The 21,259-nt window shown below is 45.1% G+C and overlaps 1 protein-coding gene across 2 annotated transcripts in view; it reads left to right on the top strand.

The window, feature by feature from the left end:
- Positions 1-21,259, top strand: part of tasora (transcription activation suppressor a) — a 37,028-nt gene that overhangs the window by 11,922 nt on the left and 3,847 nt on the right. For both annotated transcript variants that reach the window (XM_082139710.1, XM_082139711.1), the window contains exons 6-22: positions 25-156; positions 518-651; positions 4,963-4,994; positions 5,627-5,732; positions 5,801-5,904; positions 7,784-7,887; positions 7,994-8,066; positions 8,145-8,222; positions 9,437-9,982; positions 11,088-11,467; positions 11,836-11,962; positions 13,492-14,723; positions 17,595-17,717; positions 17,805-17,964; positions 18,171-18,279; positions 18,360-18,538; positions 20,736-20,888. In XM_082139710.1, the coding sequence (XP_081995836.1) occupies positions 25-156; positions 518-651; positions 4,963-4,994; positions 5,627-5,732; positions 5,801-5,904; positions 7,784-7,887; positions 7,994-8,066; positions 8,145-8,222; positions 9,437-9,982; positions 11,088-11,467; positions 11,836-11,962; positions 13,492-14,723; positions 17,595-17,717; positions 17,805-17,964; positions 18,171-18,279; positions 18,360-18,538; positions 20,736-20,888 (3,772 nt within the window). The remainder of the gene's footprint in view (positions 1-24; positions 157-517; positions 652-4,962; positions 4,995-5,626; positions 5,733-5,800; positions 5,905-7,783; positions 7,888-7,993; positions 8,067-8,144; positions 8,223-9,436; positions 9,983-11,087; positions 11,468-11,835; positions 11,963-13,491; positions 14,724-17,594; positions 17,718-17,804; positions 17,965-18,170; positions 18,280-18,359; positions 18,539-20,735; positions 20,889-21,259) is intronic.

A 21,259-nucleotide genomic window follows, 5' to 3' on the forward strand; every position in this document is an offset into this window, starting at 1 on the left:
CATGTTCGATCTTTTGTCCTTCAGGGGAAAGTCAAGAGTGTGCATGATTGTATGTCCAGATGTATAGATCCCACTCCTAAATTCGACAGCCATTTCTCCAAGAACTCGACTCGAGTGACATCCCTGCAGGCGTACAGGTCTTTCGAGTATACTCAGGTGAACAAGCTGTGTGTGTCACTGGAGGACCAACACTGATCGGGAACACTTTACAATAACGTTCATTAGTTAACATGAACTAAGAATGAACAATACAGCATTTATTCATCTTAGATGTACATAACATGTACTAATACATTATTAAAATCAAAGGTTGTGTTTAACATTAGTTAATGCACTGTGTACTAACATGAACAGCTGTATTTTTACTAGCTAACATTAACAAAGATGAACTAATACAGTAACACATGTATTGCTCATGGTTAGTTCTTGTTAGTTAATACGTAACTAATGAACATTATTGTAAAGTGTTACGGCTTGATCAAATGATCACAAGCGCATGTGTGTTCTTTGTTCACAGCAATACTTCTACGAGTATGTGGACTTCGAGATCTCGTCCAGGCCGAGGCACGTGTGTCCGTACGCTGTGGTCTCGTATCACTTCAAGAGCAGAGAGACTTCGACGGCTGTGCCCAAACCTCTCGCTCCCCTCAGGTACTCACCTGCTCCCCTGCACTCTTACTGTGAGACTCTCAGACTGCAGTGTAACGGAGACTGTGTGTGTGTGTGTGAGACTCTCAGACTGCAGTGTAACAGAGACTGTGTGTGTGTGTGTGAGACTCTCAGACTGCAGTGTAACGGAGACTGTGTGTGTGTGTGTGAGACTCTCAGACTGCAGTGTAACGGAGACTGTGTGTGTGTGAGACTCTCAGACTGCAGTGTAACAGAGACTGTGTGTGAGACTCTCAGACTGCAGTGTAACGGAGACTGTGTGTGTGAGACTCTCAGACTGCAGTGTAACGGAGACTGTGTGTGAGACTCTCAGACTGCAGTGTAACAGAGACTGTGTGTGTGTGAGACTCTCAGACTGCAGTGTAACGGAGACTGTGTGTGTGAGACTCTCAGACTGCAGTGTAACGGAGACTGTGTGTGTGTGAGACTCTCAGACTGCAGTGTAACAGAGACTGTGTGTGTGTGAGACTCTCAGACTGCAGTGTAACTTAGACTCTCAGACTGCAGTGTAACAGAGACTGTGTGTGTGTGAGACACTGAGACTCTCAGACTGCAGTGTAACAGAGACTGTGTGTGAGACTCTCAGACTGCAGTGTAACGGAGACTGTGTGTGTGAGACTCTCAGACTGCAGTGTAACGGAGACTGTGTGTGTGTGAGACTCTCAGACTGCAGTGTAACAGACTGTGTGTGTGAGACTCTCAGACTGCAGTGTAACAGACTGTGTGTGTGTGTGTGTGTGTGTGTGTGTGTGTGTGTGTGTGTGTGTGTGTGTGTGTGTGTGTGTGTGTGTGAGACTCTCAGACTGCAGTGTAACGTTGACTGTGTGTGTGAGATTCTCAGACTGCAGTGTAACAGAGACTGTGTGAGACTCTCAGACTGCAGTGTAACGGAGACTGTGTGTGAGACTCTCAGACTGCTGTGTAACAGAGACTGTGTGTGTGTGTGAGACTCTCAGACTGCAGTGTAACGGAGACTGTGTGTAACGGAGACTGTGTGTGAGACTCTCAGACTGCAGTGTAACAGAGACTGTGTGTGTGTGTGTGTGTGTGTGTGTGTGTGTGTGTGTGTGTGTGTGAGACTCTCAGACTGCAGTGTAACGGAGACTGTGTGAGACTCTCAGACTGCTGTGTAACAGAGACTGTGTGTGTGTGTGAGACTCTCAGACTGCAGTGTAACGGAGACTGTGTGTAACGGAGACTGTGTGTGAGACTCTCAGACTGCAGTGTAACAGAGACTGTGTGTGTGTGTGTGTGTGTGTGAGACTCTCAGACTGCAGTGTAACGGAGACTGTGTGTGAGACTCTCAGACTGCTGTGTAACAGAGACTGTGTGTGTGTGTGAGACTCTCAGACTGCAGTGTAACGGAGACTGTGTGTAACGGAGACTGTGTGAGACTCTCAGACTGCAGTGTAACAGAGACTGTGTGTGTGTGTGTGTGTGTGTGTGTGTGTGTGTGTGTGTGTGTGTGTGTGTGTGTGTGTGTGTGTGTGTGTGTGTGTGAGACTCTCAGACTGCAGTGTAACGGAGACTGTGTGTGAGACTCTCAGACTGCAGTGTAACAGAGACTGTGTGTGTAACGGAGACTGTGTGAGACTCTCAGACTACAGTGTAACGGAGACTGTGTGTGAGACTCTCAGACTGCAGTGTAACAGAGACTGTGTGTGAGACTCTCAGATTGCAGTGTAACGGAGACTGTGTGTGAGACTCTCAAACTGTGTGTGTAACGGAGACTGTGTGAGACTCAGACTGTGTGTGTAACAGAGACTGTGTGAGACTGTGTGTGTGTAACGGAGACTGTGTGAGACTCTCAGACTGCAGTGTAACGGAGACTGTGTGAGACTCTCAGACTGTATGTGTAACAGAGACTGTGTGTGTAATGGAGACTGTGTGAGACTCTCAGACTGTGTGTGTAACGGAGACTGTATGTGAGACTCTCAGACTGTGTGTGTAACGGAGACTGTGGAGACTCAGACTGCAGTGTAACAGAGACTGTGTGAGACTCTCAGACTGTGTGTGTGTGTGTGTGAGACTCTCAGACTGCAGTGTAACGGAGACTGTGTGAGACTCAGACTGCAGTGTAACGGAGACTGTGTGAGACTCTCAGACTGCTGTGTAACAGAGACTGTGTGTGTGTGTGAGACTCTCAGACTGCAGTGTAACGGAGACTGTGTGTAACGGAGACTGTGTGTGAGACTCTCAGACTGCAGTGTAACAGAGACTGTGTGTGTGTGTGTGTGTGTGTGAGACTCTCAGACTGCAGTGTAACGGAGACTGTGTGTGAGACTCTCAGACTGCTGTGTAACAGAGACTGTGTGTGTGTGTGAGACTCTCAGACTGCAGTGTAACGGAGACTGTGTGTAACGGAGACTGTGTGAGACTCTCAGACTGCAGTGTAACAGAGACTGTGTGTGTGTGTGTGTGTGTGTGTGTGTGTGTGTGTGAGACTCTCAGACTGCAGTGTAACGGAGACTGTGTGTGAGACTCTCAGACTGCAGTGTAACAGAGACTGTGTGTGTAACGGAGACTGTGTGAGACTCTCAGACTACAGTGTAACGGAGACTGTGTGTGAGACTCTCAGACTGCAGTGTAACAGAGACTGTGTGTGAGACTCTCAGATTGCAGTGTAACGGAGACTGTGTGTGAGACTCTCAAACTGTGTGTGTAACGGAGACTGTGTGAGACTCAGACTGTGTGTGTAACAGAGACTGTGTGAGACTGTGTGTGTGTAACGGAGACTGTGTGAGACTCTCAGACTGCAGTGTAACGGAGACTGTGTGAGACTCTCAGACTGTATGTGTAACAGAGACTGTGTGTGTAATGGAGACTGTGTGAGACTCTCAGACTGTGTGTGTAACGGAGACTGTATGTGAGACTCTCAGACTGTGTGTGTAACGGAGACTGTGGAGACTCAGACTGCAGTGTAACAGAGACTGTGTGAGACTCTCAGACTGTGTGTGTGTGTGAGACTCTCAGACTGCAGTGTAACGGAGACTGTGTGTGTAACGGAGACTGTGTGAGACTCAGACTGCAGTGTAACAGAGACTGTGTGAGACTCTCAGACTGTGTGTGTGTGTGTGTGAGACTCTCAGACTGCAGTGTAACGGAGACTGTGTGAGACTCAGACTGCAGTGTAACGGAGACTGTGTGAGACTCTCAGACTGTGTGTGTAACGGAGACTGTGTGAGACTCAGACTGCAGTGTAACAGAGACTGTGTGAGACTCTCAGACTGTGTGTGTGTGTGTGAGACTCTCAGACTGCAGTGTAACGGAGACTGTGTGTGTAACGGAGACTGTGTGAGACTCAGACTGCAGTGTAACGGAGACTGTGTGAGACTCTCAGACTGTGTGTGTAACGGAGACTGTGTGAGACTCTCAGACTGTGTGTAACGGAGACTGTGTGAGACTCTCAGACTGTGTGTGTAACGGAGACTGAGTGTGAGACTCAGACTGCAGTGTAACGGAGACTGTGTGTAACAGAGACTGTGTGTGAGACTCAGACTGTGTGTAACGGAGATTGTGTGAGACTCTCAGACTGTGTATGTAACGGAGACTGTGTGTGAGACTCTCAGACTGCAGTGTAACAGAGACTGTGTGTGAGACTCTCAGACTGTGTGTGTAACGGAGACTGTGTGAGACTCTCAGACTGTGTGTGTAACGGAGACTGTGTGAGACTCTCAGACTGCAGTGTAACGGAGACTGTGTGTGTGTGAGACTCTCAGACTGCAGTGTAACGGAGACTGTGTGTGTGTGAGACTCTCAGACTGCAGTGTAACAGAGACTTTGTGTGTGTGTGAGACTCAGACTGCAGTGTAACGGAGACTGTGTGTGTGTGAGACTCTCAGACTGCAGTGTAACAGAGACTGTGTGTGTGTGTGAGACTCTCAGACTGCAGTGTAACAGAGACTGTGTGTGAGACTCTCAGACTGCAGTGTAACAGAGACTGTGTGTGTGTGTGTGTGTGTGTGTGTGTGTGTGTGTGTGTGTGTGTGTGAGACTCTCAGACTGCAGTGTAACGGAGACTGTGTGTGTGTGTGAGACTCTCAGACTGCAGTGTAACAGAGACTGTGTGTGAGACTCTCAGACTGCAGTGTAACAGACTGTGTGTGTGTGTGAGACTCTCAGACTGCAGTGAAACAGAGACTGTGTGTGAGACTCTCAGACTGCAGTGTAACAGACTGTGTGTGTGTGTGTGTGTGTGTGTGTGTGTGTGTGTGTGTGTGTGTGTGTGTGTGTGTGTGTGTGAGACTCTCAGACTGCAGTGTAACGGAGATTGTGTGTGTGTGTGTTCCTCAGGTCCAACAGCCAGCCGTCAGCGACGAGCAGAGGTGAGATCCAGCAGCAACTCCTGTACAACAGTTAATCTACAGTTTATCTATAACAAACACCTGCTTCTCTGAGGGAATGATCATTATAAATCTGTTTTAGGCCATCAAACCAATAAGTAAAAAAACCAGCAACCTAAGCACCTTTTGTGATTTTATATAAACGCACAAAAAAACTCATTCAAAACGGTATTGAAAAGCAAACAGCACAAAAATATATATGTGGTTCTGTAAATGAGTTGAAGTTCCAGCTATTCACGATTCAGTCTTTATAAGGTTCGCTGTTGTAGGAGTTAATGTGATAGTGAAAGTCAGATGCAGTGCTGTCAAATGATGATGTATAGGAGAAAGTGCAACGTGGAATAAGTCCCGCCTTCCAAATGAAAAGCTGAAGCTACATTAATGAGACGGTTGTTGTCAGATTTCATTGGTGATTTAAAATATGAGGTTTAACCGTTTAACCGAGAGGCTGGTCAAAGATGGCCGCCGAGGGGAATGACTAGCCTTAAGGGGATCTTAATGAACCTGTATGGAAGAAATCTTCAAATTCACCTTTGGTGGAATGGGGAAACATAAGAGCATGCGTGTTTGGAGTGCTTGTGTTGCTCACCTCCTTCTCCTCGGTGTGGCGACAGGCCGGCGGAGCTACACGGTGTGGAGAGGGCACTTCGTGAACGAGGGGAGAGACGTGTACCAGGCCTGCCTTCGCTCGCTCTCTCAGCCCTTCCTGCCGTACAAACTGTGAGTCCCTCGCCTGTGTGTGGTAACAGTGTGCGTGTGCCGTCACTGATCAGCTGTTGTTGTCTCAGGCCGGAGAAGATCGAGATTGGTAAAGTGATGAGTCTACAGCAGGTGAAGCAGAAGATCCCGTCCTCACTCTTCTCCTGGAGCATCTACACCGGCAGCCATGAAGGTTCAGCCTAGTTCATAATGCTTTAGCATTATTTCTTATTGTTTAATGTATTGTTTATAAAAATGTAATTATTACCATTTATTTTAAATTGAATTGGTCAAAAACTGTGGGAATGTGCCCTATGTGAGCTCCGGTAAAGAGATTGGAGGTTGGTTTTCGTTATTGTAGAGTACACCATTTCCCAAATCGTTCAGCCCTGGAAGGATTACGGACGCACAGATATGGACATTTTGGCCGATACCGATAATTCTTTATATTTTAAAGCCGATAACCGATATATTGGCCGATAAATCTAAATCCAAATTTTGATGAAATTTTTGAGAGCCTGATTATAAAAACAAAAGTCTCACCTTTAAAATCCATGTCTCAAGCTTCAACTTAAATCAAACTTGTACAGTACAGTAGCCTAGAGTGAACCAGAGTAAGATTCCTTAACTTTTAATATTAATTTTACACTCCGATGACAAACTTTCTTTAGAAAGAGAGAGAGATTTCTTACAAAGCAATGAAATGATGCCTAAATAATGCAGTCAAGTCATTGGACAACATTACTTGCGTATAAAGAATGAAAATGCAGATCTCATGGATTAATAAAATGGAATAGTCTCCACACAGACATAATGACAATGTCATTTTTAAACCATATTGTTGATGAAATAATGCGAGAAAAATGAAAGTCCTAGTTATAATTAATAATGCATTAATGTTTTTGCAACAACAACAACAACAACAACAAAATCTAAAATTAATATTACCATTTGAAATGACAGCATTGCTGTTTGAGCTGTGTGTGTGACGCTGAAGAGCTGAATGAACACTGGGACACTGAAAAACTTTGTTAGAGGGTTAATTAACTCAATGACACGCATCCTAATGAGATTAATCATATATTTATATACATCATAAACTTAATATTACAACTTATATCAGCACAAAATGATGCGAATGCACAGGTGAACTTGAGCTAAGTTGCGTGCGAGTCAGAATGTGTAACTCCTGTTGTGGATGCGCTCTTACCGTAACAACACATTGAAACACAGAAACTAAACCAAAGAATTCACAACGTTTTATTACAATAGTGTTCTCTTTATAATGTTTCTCGCAGTCTCAGTCATAGTTATTGATGTTGTGCACTGCTGTTTGAGCTGTTGCACTGAAGCTAAAGATGATCACCGCTTTACTACTGCGTAAAGTCTTAACCAAACGCATCCTATATGAGATCATATACACAAAATAAACTTCAAATTTCAAATACACAAACTTGTCTGTGCTAGTCATGAAGCTGTAACTCCATTGTAGATGCGGTGTGTGGTGTTTTAAGCCCCCAACGGCGCCTTCCAGGCAACGAGGGGATGGGTAGGTTTAAGGTTGAGGGTAGGGTTAGCTGCCTCTAAGGAGCCATTGGGGGCTTAAAACACCATCGAGCTGTAGATGCGCTTATATAATAATAATAATTATTATTATTATTATATATTGGCCTTAATATGTCAGCCTAATTGTCTCATTGGGCCAATAACAATAACATTAAAAATGAGCATATGTCGGCCGATGCAGATATGGTATTCTTTCCAAATATAACTATTGAAGTCATCTGGTGAACATCCCTGTATTTTCTCATATCGCTATGTATTTAGACACTGCGACGCAATATAGTGTGGCCCTAATGTCAACAATATAAAAAATGCCAACTAGTCAAAGTGAGGTAGAGCGCTAGGGATATGTGTCACGATATGCGGTTGAGTTTTCAGCACATGTGATTATTTAGTGATGTGTAGGTTTATTTGTGTGGTTTTGCACATTTACTGTAGGGATGTTAAAGTTGCATTGAGTAGAGGAAGGATAATATACTGTGAGTAATGTGTGTGGTTTGTTTTGGCAGTGTCTAAGAGTGGCATGTTCTGCAGTCTGTTCGACGTGGTGGAGAAGGACAAGTCCCCGAAGAGTCTGAGCGCTCTGCTGCAGAAGCTGGAGGAGCAGGGTCTGGTGAGCGGCCTGCACTCCTCCACTCCTGCTGATGATGTTCACGAGCGTCGACTCCTGCTGATGATGTGGCTGCCGTTCACGAGCTGACTGCTCTCTGTCTCTGCAGGTGCTGGTGAACATGGTGAAGGACCGAGGCTTTCTCTTCTTGCTCTCTGCCAGTCAGATGGCCAACTCAAGCGGTATGATCTCATGATGGTGAGACGGCAGTGTAAAACTAGTCGATCTCTGAAATATTTCAAATGTCTTTGATTTTACAGAGCGGCGAGGCGGCTGGAAAATGTCGTGTATACAAGCACTTTTTATTTACCGAGAGAAGCGCGAGCTGTTGAAGAGCAGTGAGTATCTGGAGACACTGTTAAACTGACATGAACCTTCTTAAAGCCAGAAACATGTTTAATGCAAACACAGATGCGAATGCTTGGCCAAAATATTGCATAACTCATTCGTTTAACATATTTCTTTGACTCAGGGAAGTGATCGTATTAACTTCAAATGTCTGTCCTGTTAAACTGATGTTATCAATCATGTATATTATCATAAACATACACTGTTTATCTTATTTTAGCTAATGTGGTCAGTGAGCTTCCCTTCAAACTAGTGTCATAATGATACAGACATTTCAGTAGTTGGTACCAGTACCAATATCCATGTTTCCATCCAGTTGTGAATGTAACTTATGCACAGAATTGGAATATGGCATAAAACATTTGATGTGTTCAAGAGAACAAAATCATCACTTCCTGGCGCTGTGAGTTTCTGCAATCGGCTCTTTTCCCTCCATCATAAATGAGTGTGTCTCAGAGCGTCAGGCTAAACTCAGTAACCGCTGTCATGATCTCTAGCGTTGGGATGCTGGTGTTTGTGAACACACTTGTGTGAGACGCTTCTGGAGGGAATTAAACCGAATCATTCTGATCACACACTTCGGCTCCGGCGTTTCAGAAACACCAACATCTGAGATGCTGCGATGTGATTGGTCCGCTGGTTAGTCCAGTTATCCAATCACAGCCTCTGCTGAGGGAAAGTCACCGGAGTTTGTTGCGTATCGAGAGATTTACTCTGTAAATGTGTTTCCATCGTAGTTTATGAGCATGTCTTAAAAGTGTTTCCAATTTCCAGTGATAAAAACTGTTTCCAGCTCAATTGTTGGCAGATTTTTTTAATGCACGTTTTTAGAATCTATAGATGATAATTTTAGACATTTCAGGAGACCATGACAGCGTTTATTGCGTTCCGTCTGGCATTTATGATGGAGGATAAAAGAGCCAGTGTCTTCCCCGATATCAGCAACTTTCTTTGTTTTATTTTTACAGAATCTCCCAGTAAGTGACAGCTTTGTTCTCTTGAACACATGACAGAAACGCTGCTTCATTAGCAAATGTTTTATGCCATATTCCAACGCTGCATAAGCTAAATTCACAACTTTAAATGGAAACATGGCATTCACACACACTTTCATATTTGCAGTAGAGTATGTTTCAGGCTCAGGTATACATGCTAATCTTCTTTCTGATGTTAATATTTTGTGAATGTGTTTGTGTTTGTGAAGCATCGGCTCCCTGCAGGCCCGTGTCCTCCGAGCGCTGGGGTCCCGTCATGCCCCAGCACGAGTCGTTCGTGTCCGCCCTTCACTCGGCCCTGAGCAAGGCTCGCGCTGACCCCCCCGCCGACCCCAGCGCCTGTGTACAGCAGACGGTGTGCGAATACCTCACCAACCTGCGCCTGGGCAAACCCGTGCAGCGCGTCAGGACCGACTACGACCCCAAGCTGGACGTGCGGGAGAAGCTGTTCCCCGCTCCCCGGCAGAAGACCAGCTGGGAGCCCTTCCTGCGGCCCTACATCTACAGCCCGGGCCTGTTCACGCTGGCCCACGGCAGCCTGAAGACGGCGGTGGAGGAGCTGGGGCGCGCCGGGAGCGCTCAGGAGAACCCTGAGAGAGTGAAGGAGCTGCTGGAGCTCATCCAGCTCAACAAGAAGAGCTCGCAGGGGAGCGCGGGAGCGCCCGAGGCCCCGGAGAAGAGGAAGGGGGAGCCCCACGCTCCCGAAGGACCCGCAAAACGCCAGAGGAACAAACCCAGCGGAGAACTCAGGGAAGGTGAGGAGATTCTGGGTAATCTGGGGGAGTAGATGAAGAATGAAGATGCAGTTTTTACTTTCGTCAGTGCAAAGGTTCATTTCTGAATCGTGTCTGCACTGTGTAGTTCAAGTTCACATTTATTTGTATAGCACATTTAAAAGCAACCACAGTTGACCAAAGTGCTTAACAATGTCAGGATACACACACAAATAGACAGAGAACAGAGAATGTCCCAGTATCAGAACTCATCTCGAGAGGTTAAGGAGCACAGCTGGGTCTAAAGCATCGACGTGAAGATGTCAGCCGTCCGAGCGGTAGACTCTTCCAGAGATCAGGAGCGGCCACTGAGAGGCTTCGACAGCATTAGATTCGCTTTTGACAGTACGTTTGACTTGTGATTCAGACATCTCCATAAAGGAGAAATATTTGCCCTCGGAATTGATTCGTATGTACCTTTAGGGGCAATTTTTTATTTTATAATTGCCTTATTAGATGTGTCTGTTGTTAGGGCTGCCCTATCCAAAGATTCTCCTGGTAATCATTTGCATAAGCCATTAGTCGACTAATCGCATGTTTATGATATTAATTGAATTACTTTAATATATTGGGGGGGGGGGGGTTGGTTTCAGAACTGAATATTATAATATTATATGTAATAATAACATATTAACATTGTTCTACTAACATTGTTCTGCGATACAGTAGATACTAAACCATAATAATGAGCCTTTAAAATATTAATTCTCAAGTTTATTCATCCAAAAACAGCACTTTTAATTAATTTATATATTATCAGTTTGTGTAAGACAAGTTTGTGTAAGACAAATCTGTCATTTAGCACAATTAATTACAGTTAATATCAAACCCCTGTATATACACACACACACACACACACACACACACACACACACACATATATATATATATATATAGTTTTATTGTGCAGTGTCATTCCTTGTCTTGATTTTAGAGCCTGTTATTTGCGAGGCTGGTCACAGGTGTCAGTCATTAACCCTCTCCCTCTCCCTCTCCCTCTCCCTCTCCCTCTCCCTCTCCCTCTCCCTCTCCCTCTCCCTCTCCCTCTCCCTCTCCCTCTCCCTCTCTCTCTCTCTCTCTCTCTCAGCGGACGAGAGGCAGTCCACTCCTCATCTCTCTGATGTCCTGAGCACTTGTGGTCTTCAGGACACGGACCTGAGGAAGGACAAGTCTCAGAGTGCGCTGAAGGTCATGAAGATGCTGGACAGCTTCGGGAAGAGCAGTCTCGACACAGACCTGCGCAAAGACAAGACCCACGGGGCGCTCGAGGTCATCAAGCTGATCGACAACCTGACCCGGGTGTCCTCCGAGTCCCCTGCGGACTCCGAGATGAAGGACGGCGAGGACATCTCTGACGCCGCTCTGTTCGACAGCATGCTGAGACTCGGCCTCCCCACGGACCGAGACATCGACCTGAGGAAGAGGTTCATCGACGAGGAGGAGCCCGAGAGGACCGACGGTCTCGAGGTAGATAAGGGTGCTCAACTCAGCGTTTACACCTTCACTGTTCACGTGTGTACTTTGATCTTAACTCTATTTATGTATTATTCTCAGGTTAGGTTAAGTAAGTCTGGCCTATATTATAAGCCATTGTTCTGGTGAATGTGGAGTGATAAGTAATCAGTTTTTACACCAGCAAACATTTAATAAATATAAAGATGAAACACAGGAGCAGATGTCTGAATACTTCTGCACCTGGTGTATGTTCTTTACTTAAATAACAGCTGCTAGTTTCACATCTAGCCGAAGTATTGTTTCTTTTTAGGATAGTCTGCATTTCTCCAGTGATGTGGTTTAAAAGCCGGTCTGGTGCTGATGCTGAGTTTGTGTTTCAGGAGGAGACGGCCGGAAGCCTGAGCAGTTTAGAAGCGTTCAGCCCGTGTTCAGATTCAGGCGGACAGCAGCGCGGCGTTAACCTGCTCGGGGAGAAGACCATCCCATGGGTGCTGATCCCCATCACAGGTACAGGCACTGAGGACGAGGCGGCACACCTGTCTCAGAATGACCTTGCAAGTTCATATCAGCAAAAACGTTTGTTTTTTACAGTCTGTATTATTATGTTATGCATTTTAAGTTAACAAGGCCAATAGAGGGAATGCATAAGTCTTGCGTAACCAACCTACATTCCGCGCGCGCAGAAGCTCTGGACTCTATCGCAGCTTTTCTTGGCCAAGATTCAGCCAAGACGACGTTTGACTGACATGTAACGCAGCCAATCACAATTAGTTTTGTTTTGCGTCACATTTAGGGGCGTGAATATATATTGTCGATGCTGAAACACAGTCCTTGACAGTCTTCTGAGTGGCAGAAGAGCTGCTGTGTGACTGGAGTTAACAGGGGAAACTGTGGAACGCCAGTAAAACAGACGATTATGGTAAAATAATTCATTAAACTAAAGGTTGGACTCGATATAGTGTTCCTTACAACTTACTAAAGATCCAGTGATCCATGGATATTGATATGCAGCCAGGAAATAAATCAAATTTGCATGTGAACGCTTTACATAAATGCAATATCGGTAGGTCTAAATCGGGTGATCACTCATATCAATGTTATATATATATCATCATATCGTCCAGCACTAAAACTTGTATAGTTTTTGTCAGTGTTTATTTAAAAACATCCAATTATGCAGAATATACGATTGTAAATACTGTATTTAATTGATGAGTTGTCAATACAATATATAACATATTTATGTTAAATAATTAAATATATACAATATGTACAATACTAGGGTATGATTTTACCCCTAAATTCAGCATATTGACACAAACTGATAACTGCAAATCCACGTTTCTCTACCTGGATCCAGTTGTTTCTGTGAATTACAGGATCCATTTGCTTCTCTGTTCTGTAGCTTTCAGAAGTCTGTAAAAAAATATATCTCCGATTCTTGTCAAATTCAGTTGTACAGTCGATCTCAAAGCTCTTTCCCGTTTTAGAAATGTCGCTGTGTTTCTGCCAGTCAGTGTGCGTGACCGTAGTCACTCCGCCGATGGTTTCGTCACACACTCTACAAGTCCTGACATAATGAAATATGAAAGACTGTAAAGGCCCTGATATACGGGGAAGTTCTGTGTCACTCCTTCCAGAAAGATTGCTTTTTTCAAGCGGTTTCAAACTCCCAAAACAAACTCCAAACAAACTTCACTTTGGCATGATTTTGTTCGCAGTGACGTCACTCCAGTTTGTTCTTTGATTTAGTATATCAGGGCCGTAAGAGAAACTAAGATTTTTTTAGATTTTTCAGCACATTTCCACTTGAAAGACACATTTATAGCTAGAGATTTGGAGGGAGTCTTAATTTGTTTGAATGACCTCTGGTCTTAAGGATCAATCTGTATTGTAAGAAGCACTATATAAATAAAGGTGACTTGGTTGACTTAAAAACATCATCTTTGCTGAGGATTACATTTTATAGTTTATCAATTCATGTACGTTGTTGTTTACAGTTTTTAGAATGTTAATTTTCTAAGTTGCTCGCTTAGGTCTGAAAACGGAGAGATATTCCCAGAGACAGATGGACTATCCTGAAGACCCCCGTTTCCTCCAGAGCCCGGTTGTGTCCACACACACCACGCCGGACAAGAAGGACCTGTCCCCCGCCTACCAGCCCGACAGCAGCAACACCGCGGAGGACCCGGAGGATCAGACCGGAGCAGCGGATGAGGACGAGCCCGTCCCTCCGGCGGAGGCCCCTGAGAGCCGCGCTCCTGCTGACGAAGCCCCTGCGCTGGCTTCGAGCGGTGGTGTCGACCTCATAGTGGACGAGCAGATCTCCGGCTTCTCCAGTGAGGTCGAGGAGCTCTTGAGGAACAGACACATTTATTACGTGTCTTGTTTGAGCACTCAGGGCTCGCGAGGAGCGCCCAAGACTCCAGTTCTGCCACTCTCTGATTACGTCTCAAACTTCAACACACCCTTTCCTGTCACCAACTACATCAGCTCTTTCCGGGACAGCCTGAAGATGTTCATAGACTCCCAGAGTGCCAGTGGACAGTCGCGTTCAGCTCAAGAAGACGTGTCTTCGTCCACTTCTGCAACTGAAGTTACTTCAAATGTCCCTGATACATCCTCCAGCATTAATCCTTGTGCTTCCTCGCCTTCGACCACTAAACCGGACACTTTTGAGTCGTATCTGAGACCGTGTTCCCCTTTTAGTGCCCTGCCGGACTCAGTGACACCACACCAATCAAGTGTGCCTGACCCTGATGTCCACGAACCTCCCCGAACGCTGTGGCCGTCAGAGCAGGACTCGGAGAGCCAGCAGATCCGGGAAGCCAGCAGCACTAGCACTCTTCCTCAGGGCTCACCGGAGATGAACGGTGGTCCGCTGGCTGAGACTACGGAGACTGTGGAGGTTCAGATGGCACACACACGCGCTGAAGACGTCCCGATGGCACACACATACACACACGCTGAGGACGTCCCGATGGCCCACACATACACACACGCTGAAGACATCCCAATGGCCTACACACACCCTAAAGACTTCCCCATGGCCCACACACACACACACGCTGAAGACGTCCCGATGGCCCACACACACGCTAAAGAGGTCCCGATGGAGCACGCGCTCAGCTCCATCATCCATCAGCTGCAGCCAGAGGTCATCAGTAACCTGGTGGAGATCCTCAAAGGAGTTCAGAAGAACTCGGTTCACTTCTACATCCATTCCACCAATGAGGAGGAGGAGAGCGACGTCTGCTGGGAAATAAAGGTAAGTGTGTGTCCATTGTGTGAGGAAATCCCACACCATTGCTCTTCAGAGTGTGGTACAGATGGGCACTTCAGTATAAAGTGATTTCTGCTGTTCTTTACACCTGTGTTTAGTGCCCTCCACCTGTGTTTAGTGTCTGTGTTTAGTGCCCTCCACCTGTGTTTAGTGCCCTCCACCTGTGTTTAGTGCCCTCCACCTGTGTTTAGTGCCCTCCACCTGTGTTTAGTGCCCTCCACCTGTGTTTAGTGTCTGTGTTTAGTGCCTGTGTTTAGTGCCCGGCCTCCACCTGTGTTTAGTGTCTGTGTTTAGTGCCTGTGTTTAGTGCCCTCCACCAGTGTTTAGTGTCTGTGTTTAGTGCCCGGCCTCCACCTGTGTTTAGTGTCTGTGTTTAGTGCCTGTGTTTAGTGCCCTCCACCAGTGTTTAGTGCCTGTGTTTAGTGCCCTCCACCAGTGTTTAGTGTCTGTGTTTAGTGCCCTCCACCAGTGTTTAGTCCCCTCCACCAGTGTTTAGTGCCCTCCACCTGTGTTTAGTGCCCTCCACCAGTGTTTAGTGCCCTCCACCTGTGTTTAGTGCCCTCCACCAGTGTTTAGTGCCCTCCACCTGTGTTTAGTGCCCTCCACCAGTGTTTAGTGCCTGTGTTTAGTGCCCTCCACCAGTGTTTAGTGCCTGTGTTTAGTGCCCTCCACCTGTGTTTAGTGCCCTCCACCTGTGTTTAGTGCCCCTCCACCTGTGTTTAGTGCCCCTCCACCTGTTTAGTGCCCCTCCACCTGTGTTTAGTGCCCCTCCACCTGTGTTTAGTGCCCTCCACCTGTGTTTAGTGCCCTCCACCTGTGTTTAGTGCCCTCCACCTGTGTTTAGTGCCTGTGTTTAGTGCCCTCCACCAGTGTTTAGTGCCCTCCACCAGTGTTTAGTGCCCTCCACCTGTGTTTAGTGCCCTCCACCTGTGTTTAGTGCCCTCCACCTGTGTTTAGTGCCCTCCACCTGTGTTTAGTGCCCTCCACCTGTGTTTAGTGCCCGTGTTTAGTGCCTGTTTAGTGCCCTCCACCTGTGTTTAGTGCCTGTGTTTAGTGCCCGTGTTTAGTGCCCTCCACCTGTGTTTAGTGCCCTCCACCTGTGTTTAGTGCCTGTGTTTAGTGCCCTCCACCTGTGTTTAGTGCCCGTGTTTAGTGCCTGTTTAGTGCCCTCCACCTTTGTTTAGTGCCTGTTTAGTGCCCTCCACCTGTGTTTAGTGCCTGTGTTTAGTGCCCGTGTTTAGTGCCCGTGTTTAGTGCCCTCCACCTGTGTTTAGTGCCTGTGTTTAGTGCCCTCCACCTGTGTTTAGTGCCTGTGTTTAGTGCCCTCCACCTGTGTTTAGTGCCTGTTTAGTGCCCTCCACCCGTGTTTAGTGCCCTCCACCCGTGTTTAGTACCCCTCCACCCGTGTTTAGTGCCTGTTTAGTGCCCTCCACCTGTGTTTAGTGCCTGTTTAGTGCCCTCCACCTGTGTTTAGTGCCTGTGTTTAGTGCCCTCCACCTGTGTTTAGTGCCTGTGTTTAGTGCCCTCCACCTGTGTTTAGTGCCTGTTTAGTGCCCCTCCACCCGTGTTTAGTGCCCCTCCACCTGTTTAGTGCCTGTGTTTAGTGCCCTCCACCTGTTTAGTGCCTGTGTTTAGTGCCCCTCCACCTGTTTAGTGCCCCTCCACCTGTTTAGTGCCCCTCCACCTGTGTTTAGTTTAGTGCCCCTCCACCTGTGTTTAGTGCCTGTGTTTAGTGCCCCTCCACCTGTGTTTAGTGCCCCTCCACCTGTGTTTAGTGCCCCTCCACCTGTGTTTAGTACCCTCCACCTGAAGTCGGATGCTAATAGCATTGGTAGGCATTAGGGGTGTAACAATATTCCGCAATACAAAAATGCAACTATGCATCGTGGATAGTGACAATATGTATTGTGTGTAGTTCACCCAAAATAAAATGTCTGTGTGAGGAAGAAATTCAAGTTTACAGAGTTTTAGTGCCAGTACTACATTAAACTATAATGTTGGATATATAGCCTATATATAATAATGCAGTGGGGGAATACCCTCATGACTCATGTCACGATACTGAACTCACGATATGATATTATTGCGATACTCTAAGACGTGTACAGTATTAAAAGGTTAACAAAAAATTTACTGTTGATTAAAATGGCAAATTTGGTATTACATTGTGGGTGTAAATGAATATGAATGGACCAATGCACAGGACAATAGAGACACCAGCATAAACATATTCATCATTCTGAAGATGAAAATACAGAATTATTTTAGACTAACATGTTTGCACTCTGACACTAACTAGATATAGGCCTATTTAAAATAATGTCGGCCACTTTTTACTGGTAACAGACATTTGGCATTATCAGGACACACAAATATTCCCCCATTGCATTATTATACATTATATTCAACATTTTATATATATATATATATATATATATATATATATATATATATATATATATATATATATATTAGTTTAATGTAGAACTGACCCTAACTCTAAAACCTTGAATTTTTTCTCACACAGTTTTGGGTGAATTATACACAATACAGAGTCACTATCCACGAGACGTATTGTTGCATTTTTGTATCGCGAGATAGTGACATTTACACATTTCATGTGATTTTTGGCCGTTCTTGCTTGCTAAATCTGATCGGATTTCAATCGGATATGCACAAAGATCGGATTTGGACTGACAGTCTGAACGTAGCCTTTTCACTTGAACAAAGGTGGAATTGTAGCTTCAGTGTTGGTGAAACTGACTGTCAAGTGTTAAACGAATCGAGATGGATGTTTAAACTCAAGTTGCCCAGAGATCGGGAAGCATACTAACCTTGTACTGACGATTGTTACAGGAATATTTGAAAAAGTTGGGGGATTTGGAGTGTAACCCTCAGGGTTTCCTTGAAAAAAGCAATAGTCAAGATAAACTACTGGTCATCATCCCGAATATGGACATCGCCACTCAGGTTCACAAGGTACGTCACAGCTCAGCACTCAAAACGGATTCGTTGAATTTGGGAACCATAAACTGAAACAACAGATGTTGTGTTTTATACCCATAGATCCCTTCTTTAGTTTCGCTGAAGAAGCATCCGTCTGTGAGCTTTGCTGGCGTAGACAACCTGAGTGACATCCAGAACCACACCTACAATGAGCTCTTCCAGTCCGGGGGTTTCATCGTGTCCGACGAGCACGTGTTGAATCCAGCCGTCATCACAGCAGGTAATGCTCGTTCAGCGTGTTCCCAGGCGTCCAAGCAAGTGCATAGCCGTGCATCCCAATTTGTCCCAGGAACTTTTCCCCACCAGACCTGTTGCTGTCTGCGTTTCCACCGCGGTCTGAAGTACCGTGAAGATTAGGCTCATTATTGAGATTAGGTTTGTTGAACTTGAACAAGCATTTCAGCAAAGCTGTTTGTCTGTTTTCAGAGAAGCTTCGGGATATCCTTGAGCACATCGAGCAGCTGAACTCTCCTCAGAGCCCCTGGAGGTGGAGGATACACTTCAAATCACACAAGAAGCTCAGAGAGCACAGCAGGTTCGACTCCAGACCCGTTCACACAGTGCTGACACGCTGCAGGATCTCACCATGACCATGTGCTGCTTCTCTGTCTCCAGGCTCAAAGCGGACGCCTTGAACCTGTACGAGATCCTCACTGCTTATGAGAAGAGACATATCGTGGAGATCCTGTCGTACCACGAGTGTGACACTCCGTCACGAAGAGCTCCGGACCTCGATTGTCTAGTGGATCTGCAAGCGAGATTCATCAAGCAACGACACCTGATATTTCTCACAGGTGCTCTTAGACCTTTTTGAGTGTACTGTGTGATTGTTCCTAAACCTAGTGAACTAGCTTTGCATTTTAAGTAGGGCTGTGTCCGTCAGTATGAGTCCGTCATTCTGAGACGGTTTGACTCTCCGTGGTCATTAAAGGATTAGTTCACTTCAGAATTTAAATTTCCTGATAATTTACTCTCCTCCATGCCATCCAAGATGTTCATGTCTTTCTTTCTTCAGTTGAAAAGAAATGAAGGTTGTCGTAGATTTTTCCCTTAACCTAACTATCTGGGGCGGCTCCAAATCGACACCCAATTGATCTTATTACCTGAGGCGTCTCCAAATCGACAACAATACCTTTATCTGGGGCGTCTACTAATCGACACCCAATACCTTTATACTCTAGCTCTTGTGTCTTCAGTCGACAACTGGCCGAGTCTTACTCTAACTATCTTGCTTCCCTAAACTAGCTTCCTAAACTAACAAACAGACTCAAGCAAATGTCCTTTAAATGCTTTAATCACGGCCAGGAGATCTTCCCGAGCAGTTCTCAGGGAATCTCTCCCAAGAAGCAAGGCCGGAGGAACTGACAAATTCCATTGAGAATCCCACCAGATAACACAGATACAACAGTTTTTATAGAATCGAGAAAACAAATAAGACTAACATGTCACCTTCAATATGATTGGTTCAATTGGTTCAAAAGCCCCAACCTTTTCCCTCTGTCACTGGCACAAGCAAACTCTAATTCTGTGATTACTTATTACAAGGTTTGAGAACTTGCCATCTGTCTAGTTTCACTTCCCCTTCCTGTTATTTCTACACACAAACTCACACACATACATACTCAGTCACAAGTTTTCCCCAAAGAGTTTGGAAACATTTAAAAGCATATGAATGTCGTTCCTGCAAGAAAAACAAATGTTAGTTGATTAATTCAACTTGATTAATTAAAAAATCCATCACAAGGTTTTTGAGGAAAACATTCCAGGATGTTTCTCCATATAGTGACTTCAATGGGGTCCAACGGGTCGAAGGTCCAAATGTGAGTTTCAGTGCAGCTTCAAAGTCTCGACTCGATCCAGCCGAGGAATAAGAGTCTTATCTAGACAAACCAGCGGACATTTTATAACAAAATAAACATTTATATACTTTTTAACCACAAATGCTGGTCTTGCACTAGCTGTGATGCGCCACACATTACGTAATCAGGTTGAAAGGTCAAGCGTGTTCCGGTTCAAAAATGTATCCACCTTCAAAATCGTCTGACATCGTTGTTGTTTTTTTAGTTTTTTTTAAGACTAAAGTCTTTGCACGTTTGTTTTGTAAACCTAGTTCTGTTCTTCCACCTACGCTTGACCTTTCAACGTGATTACGTAATGTGTGGCGCATCACAGCGAGTGCAAGACCAGCATTTGTGGTTAAAAAGTATATAAATGTTTATATTTTGCTATAAAATGTCCGCTGGTTTGTCTAGATAAGACTCTTATTCCTCGGCTGGATCGTGTCGAGACTTTGAAGCTGCACTGAAACTCACATCTGGACCTTCAACCCGTTGGACCCCATTGAAGACACTATATGGAGAAACATCCTGGAGTGTTTTCCTCAAAAACCTTCATTTCTTTTCCACTGAAGAAAGAAAGACATGAACGTCTTGGGTGACGTGGTGGAGAGTAAATGATCAGGAAATGTAAACTCTGAAGTGAACTAATCCTTTAAAAATCCCATGGCACTTCTCGTAGAAGAGTAGGGGTGTAACTCAAGTCCTGGACAAATTCCCTCCATCGGCCCTTATCCGTCATGGCCTCCTAATAATCCCCATCCTATAATGACATCACCTGGTTATTTTTTACACACAACACTCACATATAATGTTCTGCGGTGTAACGTTGGGCTTTTGTGTGCTTTTAGAATAGATCAGATTGTATTTGAGGGAGCCTCAGGATAAGGAATCTTTTAAACCCGACGTTTTTCATCAGTTTCCATCACTCGGAATGGAAATAAATGCAAGATTGATCTTGTTCATTTGTATAACTATGGTTTTCTGACCGTATTGCTTTAGATAATTAGTGTTCTAGGAACCAGAGGCTGCAGATAAATGCTTTATTAAAAGGTTTTTATGTAGTGTGTTTATCAGTTGTAAATTCAAGCCTGATTTATGGTTCTGGAATCTTGCTTATGACGAAAGTAATGTTTGTTTAAATCCTGTCCAACAGGCTTCCAGTTTGAGATGTTCCCGCACTACTCGAGCAGTGGCATCGTTATTGCCAATGTTGAAGACGTAAAGTTTGTAATAAGCAGTTTAGCCAGTGGAGAAAGCGTGGCCAGCCCGTCTGCTGAGACTTACCCCACTCCTGATCCAGCGTCATGTAAGTGATTCTGTGGTAAACCCATCTGACAACATCAAACTACACGTCTCTAAATGAGTTTCCCAGTCGGTCTGCGGCCACCGTGATCCAGAGCGACCTTTATTATTCATCATAGAGGCGAGGCCAGCTAAAACAAGTCAAGGAAATGAACTGATGAACATTCAAAATAGAAAATGACAGGACAAAATGGTGTTTTCTGAAAGTTAAAAGAGGTACTGAACAAAAACAGCTCTACATCACACAGTGGCATTATGCCGTGATAACAGCCAAAATAGAAGACGAGGCAGAGGAAAAGACTTGGATGAACACCCAATAGAAATCTTGTTTTCCTTTGGGATCAACAGGTCTTTTGTATAAACTCACCGCTGAAT

The sequence above is a fragment of the Leuciscus leuciscus genome (assembly GCF_965113295.1).
Source record: "Leuciscus leuciscus genome assembly, chromosome: 15".
Classification (NCBI taxonomy): Eukaryota; Metazoa; Chordata; class Actinopteri; order Cypriniformes; family Leuciscidae; genus Leuciscus; species Leuciscus leuciscus.